This window comes from Zosterops lateralis (assembly GCF_965231275.1).
Source record: "Zosterops lateralis genome assembly, contig: SUPER_6_unloc_1, whole genome shotgun sequence".
Classification (NCBI taxonomy): domain Eukaryota; kingdom Metazoa; phylum Chordata; class Aves; order Passeriformes; family Zosteropidae; genus Zosterops; species Zosterops lateralis.
The window spans coordinates 3,346,519-3,359,457 of NW_028154616.1; the positions used below are offsets into that span (position 1 = coordinate 3,346,519).

At 36.7% G+C, this 12,939-nt stretch overlaps 1 protein-coding gene across 1 annotated transcript in view; it reads left to right on the plus strand.

Annotated features, from left to right (window-relative positions):
- Positions 1-12,939, plus strand: part of SPON1 (spondin 1) — a gene marked incomplete at its 5' end in the record, with an annotated part of 179,785 nt that overhangs the window by 30,934 nt on the left and 135,912 nt on the right. The window contains one exon of the mRNA XM_083885360.1: positions 5,220-5,353. Coding sequence (XP_083741486.1) covers positions 5,220-5,353 — 134 coding nt within the window. The remainder of the gene's footprint in view (positions 1-5,219; positions 5,354-12,939) is intronic.

Consider the following 12,939-nt stretch of genomic DNA (forward strand, 5'->3'; position numbering starts at 1 on the left):
ACTCTTTCCATGCATATTAAGGAAAGAAGAAATAGCTATTTTGTTAAGCTTCCCATAGCCAGGCTTGGGCAGGAGAAGCTGTTTAGTAAAGTTGGTGGTGTGTAGTGCTGTATCTTTGCTGCACTTGGGTCTCTTGTCACCCTGAACTGCTTTCTTCTTCATTTTGTTTGAGTTGCACCTTGAAATAGAGCCTGCAGCAGCCCTGCAGACCCTGCCTGCCCTGCAGGAATAAAATAGCTCAGGTTTGTTTGGACTGAAGAGCAAAACACAGGGGATTGTTAATAGCATTTGTTTTTTCCTCAGATAATGATTACAGAACTAAATTTGATTTCTAACTGCAACTTTGTGTGACATCTACTTAAAATTTGTGCTAGAAGTTACCAGAACATTGGGATAAACTACCAAGTGTGTTTTAGCAGTGCCTTTCTTCAATAAATCTGCACTTTTCTCAGTGCTTCAGAGAAACCCTAAATCAATTCCTAGCCCTAACCCTTATCAGACAGCTCCAGCCTCATGGTGCATTGCTAAGGATGGCCAATCTTCCAGAGAGCCCAGCAGTGCTCAGTGGTTCTGCACAACCTTGTCTGCAAGATTGATTTACTGACACTGCACAAAAAGTCCCAGTTCTGATCCTTCTGATTCTGAGCACAGACTCTGAGAGAAAGGCTGTGTCCTTTAGCCAGACACTGTGGTTATGTGAAGCATATCTTTGAGGTAGGGTTTTTAAACTGATTTTGTACATCATTAATTTTACGTTCAGTTTAATAAGCTCTGTTCTAGATTAATCCTGAAAGGCCAAATATTATTGCTGTTACATAGACCCAATGTTCTTTTTATAATTGGAAAGTTTCCTCAAGGAGAAGACCGTTTTGCAACATTCATATGAGCTCTTCCAAAAAAGACATCTGCCCACAAAGACGCTTATCTTGTGAACTTTTAGCTGTCTCTTTTTTTTTCTTTCTTTAATTCTGTTGTTCCAGTAGAATGCAGCGGTTTCAGTGAGTGGAAAGTGATGATGTGTCCACAGAACAAGAAATGATGCCGAAGGTCCTAGCCAGTGGTTTCAACTAAGGAAGTAGACACAAGCCAGTAGAGGGTTTATTTAACTTTATCTCCTTTTGTACTCAGTGCTAATCCCTTTTCTTTGTGATGTATGGTCTTTTGAAATTTTTTAACTTCTTTTTTTTCAGTATTGGTATAAATTTAAGGATAGAGAGTATAACTGCCTGGTTTCTTTGACTAACAGTTTATAGAAACTAGAAACAGCAAGCTTTGTCACACAGCATGAAATGTTCCAATTCTGAGAAAACCAATTGTTCCTTTTTTTTAAACAACTGAGCAGTTATCCAGTCCTGCTTTTCAGGAATACCCAAAATTTGTTCTCAACCTCATCAGTGTTTGGAATATGAAAAGAATGTAAGACTGACCCTGGAGCTGGTAATTTTTCCTTTGTAGTATCCTTATTTCATGTTTGTAGATTTATCCAAGTTCAGCCAAATTCTACTTGTTGTGACACTCATTTGAATCCCAGTTAACTCCAATAATCTTGTTCAGGATTTATGCTGGTTTTCCTGAAGGAACAAATTGGTTCAAAAATACCACAATCATAATGGAAAAAAACAAAAAACAAACAAACAAACAAACAAACCCAACCCAAACCAAACCAAACAAACAAACAAAAAACCAACAAAAAAAACCCCACCCCAAAACAACAAACCAAACAAAAAACCCCCAAACCTAAACCAAAGAAAAAAAACCAAAACAAAACACCCCCAAAAGAACAAAAAAACCCCAAGCCCCCAAAAACAAACAAACAAAAAAACCCCCAAAGCAAAATAAACACCCACCAAAACAAAACCTCAATAAAACCTCCCACACCTAATATTAAAATCTAATGTCATTGCATTTGTGGATTCAAAAAATAAGTCACATAGAGATCTCTCACTCTGAAGGTTCAGATTCTTTGCCCAAGTGTTTATTTATTGGTTTTAGGATTTTTGTCCAACTTGTGGGTAATTTGCTGGCCCGTTCTTGAAAATGTAAGGCTTCACATTACAGATAACCTGGGGTTTAGGAGCAATAATTTTGCAAATGTAACATTTTAATCTGCATGCCTTTTCCCTGCCAAATCTTTCCCTCCCACCTATGTGGTCTGACTTGATTCCAGAAAAAAAAAATCAGGATTGTATTACATGTCTCTTTTTTCCCCCAAAAGTTGGCCAGGATACTGTTGCTTTTTTCCTACATGGGAGTGTGGTAATATCATCCACCGCCCTAAAATATCATGTAATTTGTAATCCTGGAGTATAAATCAGAATTCCTTTCTTATCACTCCTAAGAAACTTTTTATAAAGAATTGAACCTCCATGGATACAGAAAGAAACCCTCCATCTTTTTAACAAATAGATTTGAGATGGTTGGTCTGAAATCCTAGAATTTGGAAAATTCTTTGGTTTATTGTGTATCATAAAATTACTTTATTTAATCATTTCAAATCAGCTGGCATTTGAACCTCTCCAACTAATTTAGGAGTTCTGCACTGTATTCTGTCAACATTAGGAGTCTTTACTGAGAAAGCTTCTTTCCAAGTTTTCTTCAAAGGAATGCTTTTTGGAAGACCTTATGATTTTATGCTCAATGTTTTCCAGTAGACACTCATAAGTCTTCTCCTTTGATGCTTAATGATGCAGGAAATCGTGATGTAGCCTCGGGGCTCAGCCACTTCCTGCTCTTCCAGGATCATGTTTTAAAATGCAGCCAGAACTTTCAAATTAGTTTATTATAAAAGTACTTGAGAACACTCTTTCCTTGCTAATTTTCAGGAATTAGGTATGCAACAGAAGTGCAAAAAACATTTCCATGTTTATTTGCTGCAACTGGAACAGAGATGTGCTTCAGCACAGTGGCTATCTAGAGGCTGACATATTTCAGCCTCTGCTTTTGCAGGCAAGTCATAAATTTGGCTTGTAATAACTACTCACAGATGCTCACTACTCCTTCCTTTGGTTGTTTGATTTGGTTTTGGGCTTCCTTGTGATTCCATTCACTGTTGGGGGAAAAAGCAGGATGGATCCAACTGCAATAAGGATTTACTTAACATGCAAACGCACATGGGTAAGTCTAAAATGATCACTGCTGAAGGAATTATCTTTAGGGATATGAAAGCAGCTAAGTTCTTGTTAACTGAAAACAGTGGTTTTGTACTTGGAGAGCACCAGTTCATTTCAGCTGGGCTTCTCAAGAAACATTAATTGGTTGAGCATGTGCCAGGCAAGAGCTCAACTAGATTGGGAAAAAGCTTTATTGGTCATTGTGGAATAGCTTGTATCTGATCAATCCTATTCATATTTACATGTAATTGCATCATCTTGACCTGGATTGAACATATTCTTAAAGTTTTTACCCAAGAATGTGAGTTATACCGCAGCAGTGCTTTGCATCTTTTTGCTCTCTGTCATTTTGACAAGGGAATCAGTGTAATTTGCACAGTAATTTGTAATATTTCCATTTTTTTAGAAAAGCTATCCTTTTCAAGAATTTTCTGCTGACCTCCTAAGAGCTTTTTCAATAGAAATTATCATACTTTTGTATAATGTGCAATAGTATTTTATTATGTATGAGACTATAAAATCAATCATTCTTCTCTGAGAGCTGCCACCAAAATTGGGTTTTGATTGAGAATGAATTACTGTGAGATAGGGATAAAAGGTCAATTGATATGGTCCTGAAATAATTGAGACAACCTTTCTGAGAGATAAGTAGGCAGTTTTATTTCTTTATTTTGCTGATGCAGGAGGAAGGCAGACAGAGTAAGTACAGTTGGTGGCCAAAACTGAATTGTTGATCAGGGATTTCTTGGTGCTCAGCCTACACACATTAAATTGTATCCAGCAGAAGTAGGAACTCTGCAGTCAGCTTAAGCCTCCACTGGATCCCACACTTCCCACTATTTCCTGCTAATTAAAACCCAGCAAATGTGCACATTGTGTTTGGTTACACGGATTCTACAAAGCGTTAAAAAACTTGAAGCATATTAATGGCTTTAAATTTAAAACTCATTAGCCACTGCCCTGTTGACCAGCTGAAGAGAGTTTCTCAGCACTCCTCTGGGCCAGTGCCACCTCATTCTGCCATGGAAATACAGAAATGTTTGTTGGCTTAGCTAAAAGTGTTTGGGAATTCTGGCAGCATCCTTGGGTGAGATAGTGAGGATGCCTGCTCACCAAAGCAGATCTGGCCCAATTAAAGATATTTTTTTAGATTACAAAGGAGTATTTTTTGTCAAAATACTTGTTTAATCTTATGTTTACTGCCAGAAGATACTTTTTTAAAAATAGTTTAATTGGTAAAAAACATTTGGGTTTTTTTTTTTTTTTTTGGTGTGTGTGTGTTGTTAGGACCAGGATTCTGAACAAGCCCCTACAGAGCTGAATCTTCCTATAAATTGATACATACAGCTTTTTTTTTTGTCAAAATGGAATGATTTGTAATTCATTGCCCGAATGTTGACCCAATTTTGTGTGAATTGTGGGCTTCATGAAATGAAACAAGACCACTGAGCATTTTGAAGAGAGATTTTGCGCTATCAGAGCATTGCCTGTTTCCAGATAAAACTTAACAGTTTCTGAGGAAATTTCTTTGAGAACTGATGAACAGAAGGCTTAAAGTACAATCCATGAAACACATATGCAGTGAGAAAGCTATTTTGACATGACACCTTTGAGTAAAATCCTTGGAACATCAGTTCCAAATCTGCCTCTCTGGCTTTTGACTTGTCCCATTAAAACTTTTCTGTTAACCATCAATCAATTAATCAATCAATCAATCAAACAAGCAAAAATATCTACAGTTTGGACTAAATAATGAATTCTCAATAATCTGAAATTATGAATTTTTTGTTATTTTCTGTTCATTAACATTTACAGGAAGCTCCAGTAATAAGGATCCACAAAAAAGGTTATTAGAATCGATTCTCCAAAAGGCCTGAATTCTTTTTACCCAGAATTGACTTTATTCTTCTGCCTTTATTTTGTGAGCTTTCAGTCTACAATTCAGTGTCAGTCTGCATGTTCTAAATAAATTCACTGAAACAGTGCTGAGTGAAGCAGAGAGAATTAAAAGCATTCCACTCAAAGAAAACACAAACTGACAAAACACGTGAAAAACATTGGCCATACACGCCCTTATCTTTTCCCATTCTTCTTTTTATGCTTCCCTAGATCATAGATGAAGAGGAAACCCAGTTCATGAGCAATTGTCCTGTTGCTGTGACTGAGAGCACACCCAGAAGGAGGACACGGATCCAGGTATTTTGGACAGCTCCTCCCACCGGGACAGGATGTGTCATCCTGAAGTAAGTATTTTAAGGCATCTTAAAGTAAAATTCAGTTAATAAGTTGAATATTTATTGGAACCAGTGGAGTTCTTAATTCTTTTTTCTCCTTGGACACATTTGACCAAGTTAAGTTCTACTTGCACAGTGAAATGTTAGCAATTTAAATAGTCAAAAGGAACTCCAAGCCTTCAATAACCATTGAGTCAGCAACCTTAATTGAACTTGTTAACCCTTAGTTTCATATTTAAAAAATCTAAAAATTCTTCATTTTTAAGTCAAAATTAAATCCCTCTGGTAGATAAAAAAACATGCTTTTAATTGAGATGAGTAATAGGAGTGTTCTGCAAAGTCACGATTGTCTAAACAGACCTTTATCAGAAAAACCAGATCTATTTGTTTAGAGGTGAATCTTTTCATTTTAGACCTAGAGGTCATTTGCTGATATTTTACTGTTATTACACACTCTCATTTGGAATCATGCTTCTCAAGCAGTAAATAAATAAATAAATAAAGATAACTCTTTGTATGTTCACTTTGCTTTAGGTTCGCTCACTGGTCTGTAGACCTAAACAGTTCCACAAAAATGTTGTCCTGTTTCTTAAGATTTTCTGTATTTAATTGGACAGATTGGTCAAATATTCATGGACAGTTGGGATTTCTTTGCTTTGAATCCATGTCTGGGAGAAGCCTTAAAGACTGCTAAGATGTGCCCTGCAGCAAACCAAAGTGTTTCCAAGAGGCTTTTCAGTGCTGGGGATAGTGAGTTTCAGGCTTTTAAGGAAAAGCCATCACAAAGGTTGTGCTGAGGATAGTTCAGGGCTATTCAGTAAAATGTGTTATTAGAATTGCAGTTGATTTCTGGACAGGCTGTGAAATTGCCGCCAGCAAAAATGGTTCGTGGCTGCTTTCCTTTCACCCTGTGCTTCACTTCTCCTCTTGCTGATGGGCATGAGACAGACAGTCTCTCCTCTTCCACATCTCTGAGGGTTATTTAGACTCAACTCTGGCTCTGGAACAGTCTCAAATCTTTGTCAGTGTGCTTCTACTTGCTGCTTCTTAGTTCCAGTATAGTAATTTCAAGAATCACCTGGTTTAATGTGTACTAAAGCAGTTCAAGAATACATTTACAGTGTTTACAGTACACTCAGACAAGTGTACATCAGGCTGCAATAAAACCCGTTGTAAATTATGTTATGTTTATAGATGGAATATTTCAAGAGATTCTTTGGCAATCCAGAAGCTTACTTGAGTGTTGCTGAGCTTTTTATCAGTAAAGTTCCTTAGTCTTCCCCCCAGGACTGACTCCCTCTTAGCTGCAAAGCCAATATTGCTTGAGGCACTTGCTATTTAACTTAATTAATAAGTTAATATATTAAATATATAAAGCCATATTTTATATGGCTTTTTTAAAGAGATGAGATTTAAACTTTAATCCAGTAATGATATTCAACAACACAAGTGGATGGACTTTTTTTTTCCATTACTGTCCTAACTAAAATTGCCATTATAAAAAAAAAATTAACTAAGGTCTATACTTTTCTCACTGAAACTTAAAATCAGTGGTTGAAGTTGTTTCAGGGACCTGTCTGGGTCTTTTCAGAGGAGTGCAGTAAAGTACCAGCAACTGCAGGATCTTGATAAGAGTTTCTTCTCTCTCCTAGCTGCTAGTCAGGTCATGCTGGGTGTTCAACACTGATTTTTTCTGTGAAGTACTCGGATTCTTGCAGGAAAGTCAAGAGAGGCTACAAAATGTACCAGTCAGAACTGCAGTTCTGATGTTCTGCACATGAAAGTTTGAAATTGCCACTGTCTCAAAGAGTGCGCAGAGTGAACCATGGCTTACAACCATCTCAGGCTGCTGGATGTGCCAGCAAAACACTGAACAAAGTGCCAACAAAGAGCTGGATTAGCTGGCTGGCACCAGCTTTTATAACCCGTTCGGGAAAACAAAAAGAGTAGCTTTGAAGCTCCAGGAAAAATGTTGGTGTTATGGCCACCTATTTACCGTGTGCTCTGGGTGTCTTTGAGGAGTGTGTGCTGCTGAAAAGTGAAAGGGAGTTGTTAAGTACCTTTCAGGAAAAATTATATGAGATGCAGAAGCTTCCTCCCAATGAAGGTAGGAACAGCTCCATGCCTGGGACTGATTAAAGAAAGAATGACCATTATTAAGAAATTAACCTAATAATGTGGCATTTGTTTGTGCTGCAGTGCAGCCCTCCATGGCCCCATGCATAGCAATCACTCCTGGCATTAACAACATTTACATTTTCTCTTTTGCGTGTAAATATTCCATGGCATGTGAATTAGAGTTTGCAGTCAGCCTTCTTCACAAACCTTCTTTATGGTCTGCTCCCATAGAATAGAATGGAAATAATTTGGAAATAATTGTTGGAGCATTAGCATTGGAAAAAATTATTTCCTAATAGTTCTAGGTGATAAAAGCAAAAGTCTAAAAGCAGGTATTGTTTTTAAGAGTTAAGTCCAAACTCATTATGGAAAAATTCTGAAACCTTGAACTTTGAGGGAAACAAAGCCTCTGTATTTTTCTTTCTTCTGTATGTGATAGAAGTGCAAATATATTTTTTAATTGTCAATAAATATCTAATTCAATCCTTGCAGGCTATGATAACTTTGGTTTAGAATTTCCAACACAGAATGGCAGCATTTTGGAGCCTGGATCCATGTTCTGACTCATGAGGATTTATTTTTTCCCTATGTCCCGATCTACTGATTTCAATATATTGAAAAGTTAAATGTAATCACAAGTTAAACATAACTGATCCATAAAAACTTATTACAATCTAAGTGCCAAATAATGTACTTTTTTTTTTCTAGTGGTATTACTAAGTAGAAAGTCTTCCAGGCAGCTTTTCCTGAACTAGTAGTGAACAGTGAGTTTTCTGCAATTTGTGAAGTCTGGTGGCTTTGGTGGAAAGATTTGCTCAGATTTGGGTAGTAGCCTTCCCAGGGCTTTCTGGGCATAGTCCATATGGCCAGTGTGGCTGTGACAAGCACAAAGTGACACAGACAAATGGGAATCTGTAGCTGTAGAGTTAGCAAGGGATCCTAAATCATTTGACGTGTGCACACCTGTGTGTAGTGCTAGATTTCCTTGTGACTGCAGAATACAAAGTTTAAGGGAAAAAAACATGTTTGAATTTGACTTATTTGTCACTACCTTGCTTTCCAAAACATCTCTTTCTGTATGAAGACTTAAAACTGTGAGGAGAAAAAAGAAGAAAATGGATTAACATATGATGTAGTACTGTAATTGTTTAGTTGAGAATAATTCATGCATTTCCTTCATTCCCAACAAGAGATGACAGTGAAATGCCCTAAAGGTTTGAATCCTTCTGGACTCTGCTGAAACTGCCAGCACTAAATGTGCTTCTGGAATGCAAACAATAGCTGAGGCTCCATTTATCCACATGCTTAGGCCTGTGCTTGAGTCTCACTGAAGAGATAAGATAAAAGACTTTTATTTAACACACTGGTTGGAAGACCCTCAAGCTTTAAGCCCCCTTTCCTATTTGTCTATTTGGACCTTCCAAGTTGTCATGCTTTGCACAGTCTGATTGTTTCCATGTTCAGAGTGCACTCTTTCCCTGTTTTCTTTCCCTATTTTCTTTCCCTTGGTTCTTGTGGTTGATGGTACATCAAAGTGTCACACGTCAAGATGGGAAGGCCAGGTAATTCCTTCACAAAATTTTCTGGTTTAAACTTCACTTTCTAGGTTTCTGAGCTCTTCAGAATGCCTTTGCTTTCTAGGATCTTTGAAAACCTACCGTTAAAACTTTCTTGAGAAAAGTTTGTGTTTATTTTTGCAATGTGCAATTATGCAGAAAATAATGACATAGACAATAGAGCTGAGGCAGAGCCTCGTGGTGTTTGTATCATCACATGGAAGTAGAGAAATTTTCAGGGTTTTTCTTGGTCAACCTGTTTTAATATTTTGTTGAAGTGAGTGAAAACTGTTTTAAGAACTGTTTTAAGAAACACCTTTTTTTTTCCTACAAATAAACTTTCGTGTTCAATTTAGCATATTCTATTTTTCATAAAAAGTAGAACAGTACACATGCTTTTTTTTTTTCCTTTTTATCTATAATCTGACAGCTAATATTTAGAGGCTGTGCTTAATTCTATTAAAAAACCTCCAAGTAATTGAAACTTATCTTGTTAAACAAGGAAAGTCTAAAGTATGGATTTCAAATAGTGATTTGTCCCATTGTTCAAAAAAAGGACAATAAATGTTTATTGAAAGCTTCTTAGCAGATGGAAAATCACCTCTTTTAGTTTCCTTTGAGCCCCAGGTTTCTAAATTCAGCTGGTTTGGTTTGTTTTTAAGACAGTGTCTCAGTTGAGTGTGGTACTGAGCAGTGTAAGGGTCTGACCCAGGTAATTGGTGAAAAATACAGAATACATACAGTTTTCTGCAAGTCCTTTAGAATTCTGTGATGGAATACAAGAGTGAATAAAATGTTGTCAAGTTCTTAGCTGGTCACAAATTAAAATTTCATGGTAGGGAGAATCTTGTTAATATCCAGATTGAGTACCTCTGTCAGATGGTGTAGATCTCATGAAGAGTCAAGTACTGTGAGATGGTAATTATCTTCTCCTCCCTTAGCATTTGTTACTTTTCAGTGAGGCTGAGATTAATTATTAAATTCAGTAAATGATGGCCACATGCAGGTAAGTTATATTCAATTTACTATTTAGAGAAGAAACTGCAGTTGGCTCTTGAACTAATTGAGTTCTCAGACAACTCGTGTGACTTGTATGGTAAATGTAGCAAAAGTTCCTGCAGACAAGTTATTTATTTCTGCCATATATATCTCGTGCTTAAACAGCCAACAAATTTAAATCTGCTATCTGTAAATACTGTTCATTACCATTAGTACTTGCAGAAATGCACTGTGTTCATCACTGTGGCTCTGCTGTTTGTTTCTGGGAATGTGTTCTGAGCCATCTCTAGGGAAATGGTTTATAGTTCTTGAGGAAAAATGTGGAGCTTCTTGTTTTCCTGAATATGTAATTATCATCATGATTTTAATTACACTGGCTCTTGTTTGCATATAATCAGAGAGCAGAGGAATTTTAAAGAATCGCAGCCTTCCAAATAAAAACTATGGCATATTTAGTGTATATCAAGCAAAATCTTTTAGACAGTTGTGCAACTGGAGCAAAGCTGTTCTATCTATGAGGACAATTTCAGTTCCAGTTCATGGCTCTGGGCCTTGGATATAACTCTCAGTTTCCAACCTCCTCGGGGATTCTGACAGTCCTCTTCCTCTCAAGCCTCAAAAATCTGAGGGTGAATGTACTCTAGATTTTGGACATTTACCTTTTGATTTCTTGTAACTCCAAGCATTCTATCATTCCTGGCCACTTGGCCTGTTGCTCCGAGTAAACACTATCTTGTAGGAGAGACTCAAAGAGGAACCAAATGTCATAAAATCTCAGAAGTTCATAACTACATCTACACCCTGAAAGTGTCTTGGTGTGCAGCCAAATCTCCTCTCTACACTCAAAACTCATCCCTGGCTCAGAAACAGAGCACAAGGCACCTGGATAACAAAGCCCATCATTCACAAGAATGGCTTCATGGTGTGTGGATAAATATGTGACCAAGACATTAACACTGTGTTAAGAGGAATGTTTATGAGAAATGCCAGACTGAGGTGCTCAGAATTAACCTGGATTTAAGAATTAGCCTCTCTTCCTTAAAGTGTTGGTGTTGTGATTCCCACAAAACCATTATTGCATAAATTTGCCTCTGACAGGAAGAATTCCAGTGGCCAGACTGCTTGACATGGGTGGAAGCTGCAGTGCTTCTGAAAGTGTTGCCAGTCATATAAAAACAACACCTGATAGATGATCACAGAGTTGAACTTAAAAAAAACCCCAAAAAACAAAAAACAAAAAAACCCAAAAAAAGCCAAAAAAACCCCACCCCAAAACCCAATAAAGAACAAAGATTTATGTACAGTTTTAGCTGAAAATTTTGTTTGCTGCTTTTCATGTTTGTCCTAAATCCCTCATCAGTACCAATGAGCTGGCACAGGGAAGGGAAGTTGGACATGGTTTGAATTTATTCAGGTTACTTGACTAAGGTGATGAAGTTCTCTAAGTAGATTCTTTGCTTCTCTCTGATGTTTTCACCACTAAACCATTTCCTTTGCTTGGCTCTGCTTACCCCAATACTTAAAATTTTTCTTGACTTTTTTTGGATACTTACCTGATTAAAATATAGCTCAAGTCTTTCTCTATGTGCTTAATTGCATGTTTATGTAAATGCTTTATGTGGAGTATATTATTTAGATCAAGCGGCCTATTTGCTACAAGAGATGTGAAATTATGATCTTACATGCTCTTTTAGGATTCCTGAATACTTTTGGGTTGTAGTTCTTGAAGGAGATGGATGGATTTACACTTTTTGAAAAATCAAACTGTTCATTTTGAAGCAGATGACTACAAATGGCACGTGGTTGATGAGCTATGAGAAATTCACTATGAAATTATGTCTCTAAATTTTCCAAGTATAAAAACTAACAACACAGAAACCCTGTTTGTTTGAATCAGATATTAAATTTGTTATTCTGCCTTTTCCATTCATCCTCTCGGATTGCCCAGACACTTCATGTCAACAGTTTTGCCTGTTTATTAGAATACTAATAGTGGAGCAATTGAGCACAGTTATAAAGCATTTACTGGCAGATTTCCATTATGAGAAAATATAACAGCCAAGGAAAAAGAGAGACCTTCCCTCCTTGCCTAGCAAGAGCTCTGTTTATGAAACAACAGAAGATAACAGTGTTCATGTTATAAATAACTTTATTTGTTTATAAATAAAGTTTATAAACCTTATTTATAAAATAAAGGGTTTTTTTGTGGAATTACTGAGCCTGCTGCCTGCAGAGAAATTTTTATATCTGTACTACAATTTTTTTAAAACATAAAAATCTCTGTTTTCCAGTTAACTACCACAGCATCTTCTGAACCTCATTTTTGCTAGAGATAATAGCAGCACAGCTTAATAGTTCATAGCTTAAATAGAATATTTTATATAGACACTTTGGGTACTTCTACACAATCAAGATAACAAACTTAGATATCTCTGTGCATCCTTACAGTCCAGCGAACAAATGCAACCTTTGATAGATAGAAAACATGCACTTTTCCATATGAGATCCTTTTGATGTGCCTTCATTTTGCCCCATTCTTCACTTTTAGGGGATGTAACAGAAATGTGCCCAGGGGCATAGATTGGGAATGGACAGATTTAGGTCCATTGCTCTTCTTCAACACTGGGTTATGATGTACAGCTCTAATAATTTTTCATTTTTTTTTCTGTTTTCTCAAGAGCATTTAGAGGCCAGTGACTGTTTATAAACCACTGCAGGATAGAAAAGCTTATATTGCTGTCCTGGTTCCTTAAAAACAAATTAAAATTTTCTTCATCCAGGATTTTTTTTTTTTTTTTTTTTTTAGAAAATAGGACAAAAGTTTAAACTTTTCAATGAAACTAACTTAGAACCCTATATTTTATCTCATCGGTGAAACACCTACAGGGAGACAGGGAGTTTACTTGTGTTAGGAAGAAAGAA